We start from the raw sequence: 18,258 nt of genomic DNA on the forward strand, positions 1-18,258 counted from the left end.
AAGTCAGTACAAACCCGGTGACTTTCTCCAACTGTAAAATGAGGATGTCAGACCAGTATCTGTCAGTCAGTGCTGTTTTTGTGCTTACATATTAGGTTTCCAGATTCATTTTATTTATTTATTTATTTTTTGAGACAGAGTCTCGCTTTGTTGGCTAGGGTGAGTGCCGTGGCGTCAGGCTAGCTCACAGCAACCTCAAACTCCTGGGCTCAAGCAATCCTCCTGCCTCAGCCTCCCACGTAGCTGGGACTACAGGCAAGCGCCACCATGCCCGGCTAATTTTTTCTATATAAATTAGTTGGCCAATTAATTTCTTTCTATTTATAGTAGAGACAGGGTCTCACTCTTGCTCAGGCTGGTTTCCAACTCCTGACCTCTAGCAGTCCGCCCGCCTCGGCCTCCCAGAGAGCTAGGATTTTAGGCGTGAGCCACCGTGCCCGGCCTCCAGATTCATTTTAAGAAAGCATTTATGAGGCCAAAAAATTTTTTTTAATAGCTGGACTTGGTGATCTCTAAAGGGTCTTCCATTGGCATTTTATAATTAAAAAGGGGTTGATATCCAGAGCCAGTTCAGGCCACCACAATCAAATAAAGTAAATTTTTTTTTTTTTTTTGAGACAGGGCTGGCTATGCTGCCTGGGCTAGAGTGTAGTGGTGTCATCCGCATAGCTCACTGCAGCCTGAATCTCCTGGGCTCTAGCGATCCTCCCCTCCAGCGTGGGCCTCCCAAAGTGCTAGGATTACAGGTGTGAGGCACTGTGGTAGACAAATAAAGTAATATTTAAGAGGAAAAATCTTAAAGGTGAATTCAGATACAACAAATTCTTTTTGAAAATGGTACTTTTGCCCTAAAAGTCATAAATAATCTAGTATGTGCTGTACTGTTTGTAAAGTAGCTTTTCTACCATCCGAAGATAAGTGACTTAGTACTCTCTAGTGTACATTACAATAGAATGTAAGCCTAATTTTTTTACTTTGTTACTTTATTGAATATTGTTCATTCTATCTATCTGACTATAGTTTTGCACCTGTTAACCATCCCCACTATATCCCCTCCTTCCTGCTACCCTTCCCAGTTTCTGATAACCATTCTACTCTCTGTCTCCATGAGATCAATTGTTTTTAATGTTTAACTCCTACATATGAGTCAGAATGTGTAAGATTTGTCCTTCTGTACTGGGCGTATTTCAGTTAGCATAATGTTCTCTGGTTCCATCCATGTTGCAAATGACAGGACTTCATTCTTTTGTGGCTATATAATATGCTGTCGTGTATTTGTACCACTCTGTTTATCTGTTCATCTGTTGATGGACACTTCAGTTGATTCCAAATCTTGGCTAATGTGAATAGTGTTGCAGTAAACATGGGAGTGCAGATATCTTTTTGATATATTGATTTCCCCTCGTTTGGATATATACCCAGCAGTGGATTTCGGGGTCATATGGTAGTTTTTTAAGGAATCTCCATACTGTTTTCCACAGTGGTTGTGCTAATTTACATTCCCACCAATAGTGTACAAGGGTTCCCCTTTCTCCACATCCTCACCAGCATTCATTATTGCCTGTTTTTTTGATAAAAGCCATTTTAAGTGGAGTGAGATGACATCTCTTTGTAGTTTTGCTTTGCATTTCTCAGATGACTAATGATGTTGAGACTATTAATCTGATTTTTTTGTTGTAATTTAATTTATAGCTAGCTATTAGCCCTTATTCCCCATTCTACCCCCATTAAAATTAAAAATGAAGAAAAATCTGGATTTGTACAAGAGATACATACATATATGTTTATTTGGGAAAATACTATATGCTTCTTCAAATATGATTTCTTCAAATAGCTGGGTGAGTGGAAGTAGGCTTAGGCTTTAAAAGCCAGGCAAACTTTGCTTCTAGACAGTCACTTACTTACTTTTATGATCCTGAGCCAGTTACTAATCCTTGTAAGTCTGTGTTTTTGCCTGTGTACAAAGGGCAGTAATTTTGCCTATTTTGCTAGGTTGTGAAAGTTAAAACACATATGAAAGCCCCAAGTAGAGGATCTGGCATACAGATATTATTTAACAAATGTCATTTTTTTCTATTCTTTTTTTCCTTCAAGTGTTTTCACCTTCATGTTATTTTTCTTAATTCATCTTTTTAGGAATATATCTAATGGATTCAGCAACATCAATAATTTATGGTTTTCTGTTTGTTTTAATGTTCTTCCCATAGGCTTACAGCTTTTGAAATGGGGCAAAGTTCTCTAGCAAGGTGCCTGGTAGAGTTGGTGGTCAGAATTTGTAGTCTTAGGATTCTTACATTGAGTAATAATTTTGATGTCTTAATTCTGCACGGAGTCAATATGGTGAGGTTTTCAGTTGTTCTAAAGTAAATTTATAAAGGTCCCCTTTGAACCTTTAAGTGCCTCTAGTTTTGCTTTTTTTTTTTTTTTTTATCTCTCCCAATACCTCCACAAGGCATAAATATACCATCTTCCTATTTTGTAGGCATGGATATTAGAATATAGAAGTTGCCGGTATGTATCTGATACACAGTTTTGGTGAGCTAGGATTAAAACTCAGATTTCCTGGCTCTTTAGTCATTCTGTTCCTTTTTGGTGTCCTGGATATCCTTTATCACCTGAATAAAGTAATATTATTAATAATAACAAACATTTATGTGAAGTACTTACTGTGTGCTTCTACATGTATTAAATCCTTGTGACAGCTAGCAGAGAAACTATGTTGTCCAAAGCCACAGAGCTATTAAGTGACAAACTGTGATTTGAAATCAGACAATCTAACTCCTAAGTCAACGTTCTTAACCACTATGCTATACTGGAAATAGATTTATATGTAGCTCAAATTGTTTAAATTTTAAAAGTTTTTAAGTTGATTAGATTTTCCAGGCAAGTAAAGCCTATTGAAATAATTATTTTCTAATTATTTAAATATCATTTCATTGAGTGCTTTTAAAGAAAGATTTTTCGGTTCTTACAGGCATAAGGGCCACTTGTTCTGAAATTATTTTGAGGCAAGAAGTTTTGAAAGATGGATTCCATAGGTAAGTTGCCCATTGATTTCTACTTACATTAAAATACTGTCTTGCTTGAGTTTGAGGCTATGATCATGCACACTAGTCTGGGTGACAGAGAGAGACCTTGTCTCAAAAAAAAAAAGTCTTCAATAATTTGAAGCAAAATGTGAGTAGTTGAACCATGGATAAACTGAAAAATCACTTGCCTTCTTAAAGTTTACCAGTGACAGATTTAGTATATGTGGTTCACACTTTGAAGTAATGGTTATAATCACTAAGTGGAGAAAAGAAGAAGAAAACAAACATATTGTTCCCCATGTGTAGTCATCCTTTGCTATCTGAAGGGAATTGGTTCCAGGACCCCCTGAGGAAACCAAAATCCTCAGATGCTCCAGTCCCTTATATTAAATGGTGTAGTATTTGTATATAACCTATGCACATACTCTCATGTATGGTATATATTTTATATATATAGCTAGCAGCTATATATACAGTATTCCATTTAATCTTCACAATGGTTGTGAAATGGATGATATCTTTATTACTTTTCTGATGAGGATTCTAGGTTTCAGAGAATTTAAATAATTTGGTAGAAATTCGGTGATAGAGCTCTGGTTCAAATTTAATACCGTTATACTTCAAAGTCATGCTCTGAAGTACTATGATACAGTACTCTAAATCACTGTTTCTTATTTACTAGACTTGGTTCCAAATGACCAAGCTGTTTCCAAAAAGAAATTACCTTTTACTCAGGAGGCTGAGGAAGGAGAATCCCTTGAGCTTAGGAGTTCAAGGCTGCCGTGAGCTATGATTGTGGCATTGCATTCCAGCCTGGGTGACAGTGAGACCTTGTCTCTTAAAAACAAAGAGTGACAAAACCTATAAGAACATCTTCAGAAAATAGAAATCCCAGAATTGTTTGAGACCTTCAGAAAATGCCAGTAATCATTTTTTTAAAAAGGCTTTTTTTTAGTTGTGTTTAGAGCAGGTGTAGTTAGTCTTGCTGCTGGGGAGGATAAAGGATTTAACAGATAATGGAAAGTAGAGCTCTAGCTCCTCTTATTTGAGTTACTTCACTCTGGGAAGGTCCACGAAAATAATGGTAGGAGGGAGCTGAAGTGCAGAATATGTAAAGGAATTATACAAAAGGGCCTAAGTACTGTAAATGAGTTCAGGATCTCCCCTCCCTGGTGAACTATATCTCATTACAGTAGGAGAAAGATTGCTAAGCTAGTGGTTGCAGTCTTTGGATGACCTGGGAGTTAGGGAGAACTATAGAATATTGATGTTGATGTAGATTCCAGGCAAAATTCTAGACCACATTATTAAAAGGATGGTATGTGAACACAGAAGTGGTGGTCTCTGGAAACTGGCATGAATTTATTACAAATATTTCCTGTGTAGAGTTACTTGATAGGTGAATCAGGGAAATTCTATAGTTATAGTATATCTGATTTTCTGGAAGACTTTTGATGAAGTTTCACATGTTATATTTGTGAACAAGATGAAGAAATGTGGACTGGAAGATAATACAGGTAAATAAATGACTTCATAAAAATTAACATATAAACCCATGGCCAGGCCCGGTGCTCATGTCTGTAATCCTAGCACTCTGGGAGGCCTAGGCAGGAGGATTGCTCAAGGTCTGGAGTTCTAAACCAGCCTGAGCGAGAGCAAGACCCCGTCTCTACTATAAATAGAAAGAAATTAATTGGCCAACTAAAAACATATGTATAAAAAATCAGCTGGGGCCGGGCGTGGTGGCTCACGCCTGTAATCCTAGCATCCTGGGAGGCCGAGGCAGGCGGATCGCTCAAGGTCAGGAGTGTGAAACCAGCCTGAGCGAGACACCGTCTCTACCAAAAATAGAAAGAAATTAATTGACCAACTAAAAAATATATATACAAAAAATTAGCTGGGCATGGTGGTGTATGCCTGTAGTCCCAGCTACTTGGGAGGCTGAGGCAGGAGGATTGCTTGAGCCCAGGAATTTGAGGTTGCTGTGAGCTAGGCTAATGCCATGGCACTCTAGCCCAGGCAACCAAGTGAGACTCTGTCTCAAAAAAACAAAAACATATACACCCATGTTGTGATTAACGGATCGAATGTCATCTTGGAGTTCCTAAAGAGTTTCTGTCTTTTAAAAGTTATTTTTTTTCTGATTATAAAAGTATTACCTGTTCATAAATGCATATATAGTGTCCAAAAGAGAAGAGATTATAGATGTAGTCCACCTTTATAGAGGCATAGTGAAATAGTGGCTAGAAATGTGGGCTTTAGAGTAAAACTACCAGAATTTTAATCTTAGCTCTTGGATAAGTTACTTATCCTCTCAGCGCTTTGGTTTTCTTACAAGTAAAATAGAACTTAATAGTACTAGTTCATAGTTTAAAAAAAATCTTCATTCAGTTTTGACAAATATATACACCCATGTAACTACTACCACAATCAAAATATAGAACATTTTATCATCATTAAAATCACTCATGTGCTACCCACTTCATCCATCCACTGATCTGCTTTCTGACATCATAGATATTCTAGAATTTTATGTGAATGAAATCATACAATATGTGCTTTTTTAATATCTGGCTTCTTTCACTCAGCGTTGTATCATTGAGATTGATCCATGTTCTGTGTAGCAGTAGTTCTTTTTTGTTGATAAGTACTAAAATTTGTTTAGCGTTGTTTCCAGTGTTGGGCTATTATTTTAAATAAAGCTGCAATGAACATCTGTGTACAAGTCTTTGTGTGAACATGTTTCCATTTCTCTTGGATAGATATTGATGAGTAGAATTGCTGGATATATGATAGATATATGTTGAACCTTTTAAGAAACTGCCATACTGTTTTCCAAAGTGGTTATACTATTTTAAATTTCCACCAGCAGTGTATGAGAGTTCTGTTTCTGCCACTTCCTTGACAACTCTTGGTATGGTTAGTCTTTTTAATTTTAGACATTTTAATGGCTATGTAGTGGTATCTCCTTGTGGTTTTTTTTTTTTTGAGACAGAGTCTCGCTTTGTTGCCTAGGCTAGAGTGAGTGCCATGGCGTCAGCCTAGCTCACAGCAACCTCAAACTCCTGGGCTCAAGCGATCCTTCTGTCTCAGCCTCCTGAGTAGCTGGGACTACAGGCATGAGCCACTATGCCCGGCTAATTTTTCTGTATATATTAGTTGGCCTATTAGTTTCTTTCTATTTATAGTAGAGACGGGGTCTCGCTCTTGCTCAGGCTGGTTTCGAACTCCTGACCTCGAGCAATCCACCCGCCTCAGCCTCCCAGAGAGCTAGGATTACAGGTGTGAGCCACCGCGCCCGGCCTCCTTGTGGTTTTAATTTGCGTTTCTCTGATGACTAATAATGTTGAGCCTCTTTTCATGAGCTTATTGCCATTGTATATCTTTCTTTGTGAAGTGTCTGCTTAAATGTTTCATCTATTTTTAAAGTGGGTTATTGCAAGAGTTCTTTTTTTATATATATTAAAACAATTTAGGCCGGGTGTGGTGGCTCACGCCTGTAATCCTAGCACTCTGGGAGGCTGAGGCAGAAGGATTGCTTGAGCCCAGGAGTTTGAGGTTGCTGTGAGCTAGGCTGACGGCATGGCACTCACTCTAGCCTGGGCAACAAAGTGAGACTCTGTCTCAAAAAAAAAAAAAAAGAAAGAAAGAAAGAAACAATTTAATCTTAAGAAAATTTTTTTTCATATAATTTTCTACTTTCCTTTCACTATAATTCAGGAAGCAAATGTAAGAGTTCTTTATATATATACTTTTGATATAAGTCCTTTGGCAGATACATGCATTGAGAATATTTTCTCCTAGTCTATGGCTTGCCATTTCATTTTCTTACTGATATCTTTCAAAGAGTAGAAATTTCTAATTTTGTTGGAGTCCTATTTATTACATTTTTCTTTTATGGGTCATTGTTTTTACGTCCTGTGTAAGAAATCTATGCCTATTTCAAGATCATGGAAATTTTCTTTTATAAGTGTTATATGGGATATGATCCATTGTGAATTAATTTTTGTATATATTTTTAGTAAAGGTTGAAGTTAATTTTTTCCATATGGATGTCCAGTTGATCCAGCATCATTTGTTAAAAGGACTGTTTTTTTTTTCTGAGCAAATTACCTTGACATATTTGTTGAAAATTAATTACCATATATGCGTGGATGTATTTCTGCTTTTTATTCAAACTACGGCTTACAGGCCAAATGGCCTTGTTTTATATGGATTTAAGCTAAAAACAACTTTTATATTTTTAAAGGTTAAAAATCAAAAGCAAAGAAAAATATGCAACAGAGACTTTATGTGGTGTGCAAAACCTAAAATAGTTACTGTCAAGCTCTTTGTAGAAAAAGTTTGCCAACCCCTGATCTATATACATCTATCCATAGGCCAATAATAACATTTCTCTGATGGCTAATATTGAGCATCTTTTCATGTGCTTATTGGCCACTTGTATATCTATACTATCTTGATAACTGTAGCTTGGTAGTTTGTCTTGAAACCAGGAAGTATGAATCCACCAACTTTGGGTTTTTTTCAAAATTGTTTTGGTTATTCTAGATCCTTTGCATTTCTACCTAAATTTTAGAATCAGCTTGATGATTTCTTTAAAAATGCTTCATGAAATTTTGACTGAGATTGTTGAAACTCTGGATCAGTTTGGAGAGAATTGATATGTTAATATTAATTAATGAGTGTTCTAATCCATGAATATGGCATCTCCATTTATTTAGGTTTTTTTTCCAGTTTATCTTAACAGTGTAGCTTTCAGAGCATAGGTCTTACATGTATTTTGTTAAATGTATTCCTATGTAATCCATACTTTTTTGATGTAAGAGGTATTGTTTTAAAAATTTCATTTTTAGTTTGTTGCTAGTAATAGAAATACAATTGACGTTTGTATATTGACCCTGAGTCTTTGCTGAAATCCCTTATCAATGCCTATAGATTTTTTGTCAGTTCCTTAGGATAGTACACATAGATGATCATGGGTTTGCAAGTAAAGACAATCTGTCTATTTTTATTTCTTTTTTTACCTTTTTTAACTGGGTAGGCTCTCTAATACAATGTTGAATAAAAGTGGTTAGAATAGACATTCTTGTCTTGTTCCTAATCTTAAAGGGAAGAGTCTAAGTCTTTCACCATGAAGTATGATATTTGTGTTAGTATTTTTTTTGCAGATAGCCTTTATCAGTTGATGATACTCTCTTATGTCCCTAGTTCCTGAGAGTTTTTTTTCATGGTTGTTAAATTTTGTCAAATACCTTTTCTTCATCTATTAAGAGAAGATCATCAATTATTCTGTTAATATGGTGAAGCTCATTGATGTTTCCAATAATAAACCTACGACTTGATCAAGATACATTATCTTCTTGAAATATTAGTGGATTTGATTTGCTAATAACTTGTTAAGGATTTTTACTTCTGTGTTCATGAGGGCTTTGGGTCTATACATTTCTTTTTTTTTTTTTTTTTTTTTGAGACAGAGTCTTGCTTTGTTGCCTAGGCTAGAGTGAGTGCCATGGCGTCAGCCTAGCTCACAGTAACCTCAAACTCCTGGGCTCAAGCAATCCTTCTGCCTCAGCCTCCCAAGTAGCTGGGACTACAGGCATGTGCCACCATGCCCTGCTCATTTTTTCTATATATATTAGTTGGCCAATTAATTTCTTTCTATTTATAGTAGCGACGGGGTCTTGCTCTTGCTCAGGCTGGTCTCGAACTCCTGACCTTGAGCAATCCGCCTGCCTTGGCCTCCCAGAGAGCTAGGATTACAGGCGTGAGCCCGGCCTATACATTTCTTTTGTTGTGATGTCTTATTCTGGTTTTGGTGTCAGGGCATTGCTGGCTTTATAAAATAAGTTGGGAAATATTTCCCCCTCTATTTTCTGATTATATTATATATCATTGGTATTATTTATTCTTTAAGTATTTAATAGATTCAACAGTGAAACCATCTGAGCTTGAGGTTTTCTTTATGGTAAGGCTTTAAATATTTTTTTAGTTTTTAAAACATTTTTATATTTCACAGCAAAGATAAATTTTTTATTAGAAATTCAAGATATACAGCTATTCAGATACTCTATTGTGTCACTTTAGTAATTTTTTCTTTCCAGGAATTTGTCTATTTTATTTAAGTTGTTTAATTGGAATAAAATTATTCATAGTATTCCCTTATTGCATTGTTAATATGGAGAGGTTTTTTTTTTTTTTTTTTTTTTGAGACAGAGTCTTGCTTTGTTGCTCAGGCTAGAGTGAGTGCCATGGCGTCAGCCTAGCTCACAGCAACCTCAAACTCCAGGGCTCAAGCAATCCTTCTGCCTCAGCCTCCCAAGTAGCTGGGACTACAGGCATGTGCCACCATGCCCGGCTAATTTTTTTATATATATATCAGTTGGCCAATTAGTTTCTTTCTATTTATAGTAGAGACAGGGTCTCACTCTTGCTCAGGCTGGTTTTGAACTCCTGACCTTGAGCAATCCGCCCGCCTCGGCCTCCCAGAGAGCTAGGATTACAGGCGTGAGCCACCGCGCCCGGCCTATGGCCTATGGAGAGGTTTTATAGTAATGTTCCTTTTTCATTCTTTTTTTTTTTTTTTTTTTTTTTTTTTTTTTTTGGAAAGAAAGGTGATGCTGACCTTTTTCATTCTTGATATTGGTAATCTGTGCTTTTTCTCTTTTTTTTTGTGATCAGTTGAGAGATTTATCAATTTTACTGATCTTTGCAAAGAAAGCATTTCATTGATTTTTCTCTGTTATTTGTCCACTCTATTTCATGGATTTATGCTCTATTATTTTCTTCCTTTTTACTGAATTTACTTTCCTCTTTTTAGTTTTTTTTAAATCGATGGTTTTTAGACTTTTTTCTTTTCTAATGTAAATATATTTGCATTTAAAGCTATAAGTTTCCCTCTAAGATGCAGGGCTTTAGCTGCATCCTGCAAATTATGCCATATTTGTTTTCATTTCATTTACTTCAGTATATTTTCTTTTCTTTTTTTTGTAGACAGGCTCTTGTAGTCACCCAGGCTAGAGTGTAGTAGCATGATCATAGCTCACTGTAGCCTCCAAATCTTTGGCTCAAATAGTCCTTCTGCCTCAGCCTCCCATGTAGCTGGCACTACAGGTGCATGCCAGCATACCTGGCTAATTTAAAAAAAAATTTTTTTGTAGACATGGGGTCTCTCTATGCCACCCAGGCTAGATAGAGTTCAATGGCCCAATCGTAGCTCACTGCAGTCCCAAACTCCTGGGCTTGAGTGATCCTCCTGCCTCAGCCTCCTGCATAGCTGGGACTATAGGCACATGCCACTATGCCTGGTTAATTTTTCTATTTTTTGTAGAGACAGAGTTTCATTATATTGCTCAGGCTGGTGTCCAACTCCTGGTCTCAAGTGATCCTCCCGCCTTATCCTCCCAAAGTGCTGGAATAACAGGCATGAGCCACCACACCCAGCCTGGATTTGTCTTTTTATCCTTGTATTTCTCCCTGAAGTCTAGTTTTTCTAATATTAATATAGCCATCTCATATTTATTATTATTAAGATTTGCATATCTTTTCCATTCTTTTCACTTTTATCTGTGTTTTCATATTCAGTATGTTTCTTATAGACAGCATATTGTTAGGTGTTGCAATTTTATCCAGTGTGTCATTCTCTGCATTCCAATTGGGGCGATTAGACCATTAATTTTTTTTTTTTTTTTTTGAGACAGAGTCTCGCTTTGTTGCCCAGGCTAGAGTGAGTGCCGTGGCGTCAGCCTAGCTCACAGCAACCTCAAACTCCTGGGCTCAAGTGATCCTTCTGCCTCAGCCTCCCGGGTAGCTGGGACTACAGGCATGCGCCACCATGCCCGGCTAATTTTTTATATATATATCAGTTGACCAATTAATTTCTTTCTATTTATAGTAGAGACGGGGTCTCACTCTTGCTCAGGCTGGTTTTGAACTCCTGACCTTGAGCAATCCGCCCGCCTCGGCCTCCCAAGAGCTAGGATTACAGGCGTGAGCCACAGCGCCCGGCCTTAGACCATTAATTTTTAATGTAACTATTGATATGATTGGTTTGATTTAAATCTATCCATCTTGCTATGTTTTTTCTATTTGTTCCATCTAGTCTTTTCTCTTTTTTCTTGCCTTATTTTAAGTACGTTGAGTATTTTTTGAGCATTTCATTTTTGGCTTATTAACTGTTATCTTTCTTTTTTAATTGGTTGCTTTAGGATTTATAATGTGCAATTGTTACCTGTCATAGTGTACCTTCAAATAATATTATTCTACATCCCAAATACTATATGAATCTTTTATCAGAATAGTTGCATTTCCTTCTCTTCTCTTTTATGCTATTATTGTCATACATTTTACTTTACATTTTACTTGTGTTATAAACCCCAGAATATATTGTTATTAGTTTTGCTTTAAACAATCAGATTTTTAAAATTTATTTTAATTGTGATAAAATACCCATAATATGAAATTCACCATCTATACTTTGATGACATTAAGGACATTCACATTGTTCTTTTGCCATCAACACTGTACATTCATAGAACTCTATTTGTTTTGTAAACTGGAAACTCTATACATATTAAACAATAACTATACATTCTCCCTTCCCTGCTGGCCCCTGGCAATCACCATTCTACTTTCTGTCTCTATGAATTTGACTATTCTAGATAGCTCATGTAAGTGGAATCACATGCTATTTGTGACTTTCTTTTTTTTTTTTTTTTTTTTTTTTGAGACAGAGTCTCACTTTGTTCCCCAGGCTAGAGTGAGTGCCGTGGCGTCAGCCTAGCTCACAGCAACCTCAGACTCCTGGGCTCAAGCGATCCTTCTGTCTCAGCCTCCCAAGTAGCTGGGACTACAGGCATGCGCCACCATGCCCGGCTAATTTTTTTCTATATATATTAGTTGGCCAATTAGTTTCTTTCTATTTATAGTAGAGACGGGGTCTCGCTCTTGCTCAGGCTGGTTTTGAACTCCCGACCTCGAGCAATCCGCCCGCCTCGGCCTCCCAGAGAGCTAGGATTACAGGCGTGAGCCACCGCGCCCGGCCTATTTGTGACTTTCTTATTTCACGTAGCATAATGTTCTCAAAGTTTATTCATGTTGTAGCATATGTCAGAAATAAAACATGAGAAAAAGGTCTTTCATATTCACCCATATCTTTACCTTTTTTCCTCCCACAACAGGGTCTATGTTGCCCAGGCTGGAGTGCAGTAGTGCAATCATAGCTCACTGCAACTTCAAACTGCTGGGTGCCAGTAGTCCTCCTGCCTTGGCTTCCTAACGCGGTAGGATTATAGGCATGAGCCACTGTTCCCAGCCATTTCTGATGTTCTTCTGTTTGTTTTTTGAGACAGCATCTCGCTCTGCTGCCTGGGCTAGAGTGCCATGGCATCAGCCTAGCTCACAGCAACCTCAAACTCCTAGGCTCAAGCAATCCTTCTGCCTCAGCCTCTCGAGTAGCTGGGACTACATGCATGTGCCACCATGCCTGGCTGATTTTTTTTATTTTTAGTTGTCCAGTTAATTTCTTTCCATTTTTAGTAGAGACAGGGATCTTGCTCTTGCTGAGACTGATCTCGAATGCCAGATCTCAAGTGATCCTCCCGTCTCCACCTCCCAGAGTGCTAGGATCACAGACATGAGCCACCACACCTTGCCCTGTGATGCTCTTTTTTTTTTTTTTTTTTTTGCGACAGAGTCTCGCTTTCTTGCCTAGGCTAGAGTGAGTGCCGTGGAGTCAGCCTAGCTCACAGCAACCTCAAACTCCTGGGCTTAAGCAATCCTACTGCTTCAGCCTCCCAAGTTGCTGGGACTACAGGCACGAGCCACCATGCCCGGCTAATTATATATATATATATATATATATATATGTTGGCCAATTAATTTCTTTCTATTTTTATAGTAGAGACGGGGTCTCGCTCAAGCTGGTTTTGAACTCCTGACCTTGAGCAATCCGCCCGCCTCGGCCTCCCAGAGTGCTAGGATTACAAGCGTGAGCCACCGTGCCCGGCCTGTGATGCTCTTCTGTTTCTATCTTTGTTATAGATTTATGTTTCCATCTGGTAGCATTTTCTTTCTCCCTGAACTTTTACTATTTCTTGCAGTGATAAATTCTCTTTGTGTTCATCTTAGTCTTTATTTTGCTTTTATTTTTGAAGGATTTTCCTTCTGAATATAAAATTCTAGATTTATCCTGCTTGGGGTTTGTTTCTCTTGCTCTGCCTCCAATCACTGTTCTTTTCTTCTTCAGTATCTAATTGCTTCTAATCACATCTAGGTAACTTTTTATTTTAGAAATAATATTTTTCATCTCCTGAAGTTACAGTTATGTTTTTTAGAAAATCTTCTTTTTCCGTTATAATGTTCAAGTTTTTCTTGAAATACTTGAACATGTTTGACTTATTTATAATGACTGTTTCAATGTCTTTTGTTATTTTTGTCACTTCTGTCATTTCTAGGTCGGTTTCTGTTGACTGATATTTTCTTCTTTATTGGTCACATTTCCCTGCTTTTCATGTTTAGTAACATTTGATTGGATGCTGAACATTGTGAGTGTTTTGAATATGAACATTGTTGAGGGTAGATTTTGTGATCTTTCTTTAAAAAATGTCAGTCTTTTTTTATCAGCTTGATCCTATTAACCTTTTCTTGTATAGTTCTAAAGTTGCTAGGTGTGGTGGCTCATGCCTATAGTCCCAGCACTCTAGGAAGCCAAGGCAGGAGGATCCCTGGAGCCCAGGAGTTTGACACCACAGTAAGCTATGATCATGATCATGCCACTATACTCTAGCCTGGGCAACATCTCTAAAAATAAATAAATAAATAAAAAATAATGTTAAAGTGGCCTTTAAGGCTAATTTATCTACCAAGGCTATACTATATTGTGGTCTCTGCTGAGTGCTTCAGTCTGTGTCTTCTGGTTGGTTGGAACTTGAATGTCTTCCTATCTTATGTGAAATTTTGGAATTTTTCAATTTCCAGTTTCCTTGTCATTTTTTGCCCACTCTTATGGAGTTATACCTTACTCATGCTTATCTTAGTATTCAGCAGAAACTCCAGGGATTTCTATTTGGATTTTTGGAATTTTTTTTCTACAGGTTTCTCTCTGGAATTTACTACTTTGACTTACAAGCCTTTAATCTTCCTAAACTTGTATCTCTGTTTCCTTGTATAAGCAAAAACGTTGTGCTATGCTTTGCATCTCATTCCCTGCACTGTTTCAGATCTGCCTCCAGATGGAAGGCTGGGACAGTGATACATTTAGGTTTATTACCTATTTAAATTGATTTTTTTATATGGGATGAGGTAGAGATCAATGTTTATTTTTGTCTATATAAATATCCAGTTGTTCCAGTATCATTTATTGAAAAGACTAACCTTTCCCCATTAAATTATGTTGCTACCTTTATTGAAAATACATTTGTGACTATTTTTGGACTTCCTTCCTTCCCACTGATCTTTGTCTATTTTCACACTAATGCTATACTGTGGCTAATGATATGACTTATGAAAGATCTAATGGCTGATTCTGACATACTATAAATATTTCATTGGACTTTATAATCTACTTTTGGAAAATGAATGTGAAATATAGTGTTTCCACTAATATGAATATAATGTTATATTATCTCATTTAAGAATTGAGTAAAGAGATTTACTGTGAATGTACTTGTCTTACAGAGACCTTTTAATCAAAGTGAAATTTGGAGAAAGCATTGAGGACTTACAGACCTGCCGACTCTTAATTAAACAGTACATCCCAGCAGGACTTTTTGTGGATCCATATGAGTTGGCTTCATTACGAGAGAGAAACATAACAGAGGTACAGTTATTAGGGGATTTTTTTGAGAGAAAATAATTTAGGATGCCATAATTTAGATTAAGGAAAAACAGTAGCTAAGACAACACTGTAGTATTTTTTTTTCCATTTTGTTAAAGTGTATAAAGTGACATTTTTAGAGGTAGAATGGTAATATTCTTTAGCAAGTAAGTGATACTTGTCAGGCATAAGCCAAGTAAATTGAGTTAGTTAAATGCTTTTTGGCAGGATGGTTCATAGTTTAGTGACTAAGACAATTATGTGTGTGTGTATAAGTCTTGAGAACAGTAATGGTTAGTAGATAGTGCCTCAGCAGCAACTTTGTTAATTGGATAGACATCTGCATAATTTTGGTATGTGATGTCTATTTATTAGATATCTATGTGCCAGATATCTTCATTTTTTCAGAGGAAACGAGGTAAACTTAAGCATTAAAGAAAGATTGTGTCCCACACCCTTTACATAAATTAAACTTTATAACAATACTGGAGGTAGTATCTTCATTTTACAGGTAAGGCAGAATGAGGCTAAGTAACTGATCCAAGATCATATAGGAAAATAGTAGAGCCAAGAAATGAATCCAGGGTTGTCTAGTTCCAAAGTTATTGCTCTTCCCAGATGTGAACCTTACATTACCCCTTAGTTAAGAGTTTCCCCAATTTTGGTAAGGTTCACCTGGGGATACTTTTCATACAGATTATTGTCTTCCTGGGAAAACTTGATTTTATAGGTCTAGGTTGTGCTCCCAAATCTGTTTTTAACAACCCAAATGATTTCATTAAGACATTTTGGAGGACTATATATTCAGGGCACCTTGAATCTACGCTCCTGGGTTAAAAAAAAAAGAGAGAGAGAGAGAAAGAAAATTTGGAAGATACTGTCTTAGTTCATAATATTAATCTACATGTGAATTTTTTAAAATGTAAAATAGATACAGTATAGTTATTTGTTATGTAGCTTATTTCTAATTGTGGTTTAAGTCAGTTTCTTGTTTCATTTATTTTAATTTTTAAATAGATAATTTTCATGATTCAAAATTCAGGAAATATAAAAAAGGTATATAGTGATAAGCTTCCACCTATCTCAACCCATAGTCACCAAATTTCTTTTTGTGTTTTCAGTTTTTTGTGTATATATGGCAGTTTAGAAACACATACAGTTATGCAAGGACCTCATTTGTTTCTTTTCTTCACTGAATTATGAATTCTTTTTTTTTTGGAGACAGGGTCTCACTCTGTTGCCTAGGCTAGAGTGCAGTGGTGTCATCATAGCCCCTGGCAACCTCGAACTCCTGGGCTCAAGGTATTCTCCTGCCTCAGCCTCCCGAGTAGCTGGGACAACAGGCACGCACCACCATGCCCAGCTAATTTTTCTATTTTTGGTAGAGACGGGGTCTCGCTTTTGCTCAGGCTGGTCTCGAACTCCTGACCTCAAGCAATCCTCCCACCATGGCCTCCCAGAGTGCTAGGATTACAGGCATGAGCCACTGTCCCTGACCTGAATTATGAATTCTGAGACTTTTCAAATTTAAAATAATAGGTGTCAAATTTCAATAATTTTTTGGCTTGTAATGACTAAGGTTGGAATCATATTTAAATCTACTTAATAAAATCCCCTACCATGTTCTAAGAAAACAGAATTTTTTTGGTAGAGGTACGCCCCCCCAAAAAATCACACCTTTGGTTGGAATGATATTTGAATATTTGCGGGTTGACTTTTACAAGAGCAGGTGGTAGGTAAAGTTTGCCATTATAGATTAATTGACAAGTTTATATACTGATACTGATTTTCTTTCTTTCTTTCTTTTTTCTTTTTCTTTTTTTGCTTCATCCACCATCATGCTATGGTACTGATTTTCTGCTTCCTAATCTTCTAACCTAATCATTAATATAAGTCTTACGAGTGTATTTATTTCCTTATTTTAGAAATTTCTATGTCACCAAGGAACTTGTAGATAAAGAAGAAAAAAATAAAAATTAGAATTAAAAACGATGATAGAAATTTCTACAAAAATAGGTGTCACATTTATGACATAAAGATAGTCACGAGTTGATTTCTTTTTTTTGTTTTTTTTTTTTTGTTTTTTTTTTTTGAGACAGAGTCTCGCTTGTTGCCCAGGCTAGAGTGAGTGCCGTGGTGTCAGCCTAGCTCACAGCAACCTCCAACTCCTGGGCTCAAGCGATCCTCCTGCCTCAGCCTCCCGAGTAGCTGGGACTACAGGCATGCGCCACCATGCCCGGCTAATTTTATATATATATATTAGTTGGCCAATTAATTTCTTTCTATTTTTATAGTAGAGACAGGGTCTTGCTCAGGCTGGTTTTGAACTCCTGACCTTGAGCAATCCGCCCGCCTCGGCCTCCCAGAGTGCTAGGATTACAAGCGTGAGCCACCACGCCCAGCCACGAGTTGATTTCTTGATATATTAGATGCTGTTTCCTCCTGCCTAGCTCTGTTGAGACTGTGGCCCCATTCCTTGTGCAAAGAAATTTTGTTTTACAAAGATTACTCCATTTGGGAAAAAAAAAAGAGAAACTGTGTCATGAGAAGTGTATTATATGACGAATTTAACCGGGTAGGAGGAAATTTATATGTAGAGATTGATTGATGCTTATATACCTGGATTAAAGATCTTAATTCTGTTCCAGGAGATAAAATCTTTGGCTGCAGCAAATGGAACTGTGGGTCCAAATCAAGTGGGTAGTGTGGCAACAAAATGCTTTGTAAGGAGTTTGCAATGGTTTGTGAATAATTTGAAAATTAATACAAGCCTTAAATAGTATCACCAAGGATAAGGCACACCGAATAAACATCATTTCATTTTTTAGGTAGAGTTATTAGATTTTTAAATCAAAAGTCTCTCACATTCTTTAAAAACCATGTAATAATAGATTGAAACATAGGAGATTGCTGTTTTGTAGATCAAAATTGAAACATTATGTTTTTGAAACCTTAAGTTTAATTCAATCAAAATATGTAGTGATAATACTTTGGTTTCTGGACAAGTTGGAGAACAGGTAACAGATTTAGTCTCCTGCTTGAAACAAGCAAGAAATATACAAAATAAGTGAAATAAAATAGGCAGTGAAGGGCAGTGATATTGAGAGAAGTGAAATAAGCAAGGTGAGCTCAAAGATTGTCCCAGTTTATTTCCTCTAGAGATTTTTCAGGCTGTAGTGCAGGAAGGAGGAACCCAAGCAGAGCCTGGTAGACTTGAGTTAAGCAGAAAAAGTTGAGATTATGGGGAGCCCAGGGTCATGAGAATTCACAAGACAGTATAGCAGAGAGGAGAGAACTTCTTCATAGAGGAGAAAACTCCAGAGATCCACAGAAGGTCCCCCTCAAGTATGTAGCTAAGTATTGATCAGTGTATGTATTTTAGGAAACCACCTGATGCCAGGGAAGGATCCAGCT

At 37.0% G+C, this 18,258-nt stretch overlaps 1 protein-coding gene across 1 annotated transcript in view; it reads left to right on the forward strand.

Annotated features, from left to right (window-relative positions):
* PIGX (phosphatidylinositol glycan anchor biosynthesis class X) overlaps nt 1-18,258 on the forward strand; it is a 34,651-nt gene that overhangs the window by 1,921 nt on the left and 14,472 nt on the right. Inside the window, exons 4-5 of the mRNA XM_076000135.1 lie at nt 2,975-3,038; nt 14,706-14,847. Coding sequence (XP_075856250.1) covers nt 2,975-3,038; nt 14,706-14,847 — 206 coding nt within the window. The remainder of the gene's footprint in view (nt 1-2,974; nt 3,039-14,705; nt 14,848-18,258) is intronic.

The sequence above is a fragment of the Microcebus murinus genome, chromosome 1, assembly GCF_040939455.1.
Source record: "Microcebus murinus isolate Inina chromosome 1, M.murinus_Inina_mat1.0, whole genome shotgun sequence".
Taxonomy (NCBI): domain Eukaryota; kingdom Metazoa; phylum Chordata; class Mammalia; order Primates; family Cheirogaleidae; genus Microcebus; species Microcebus murinus.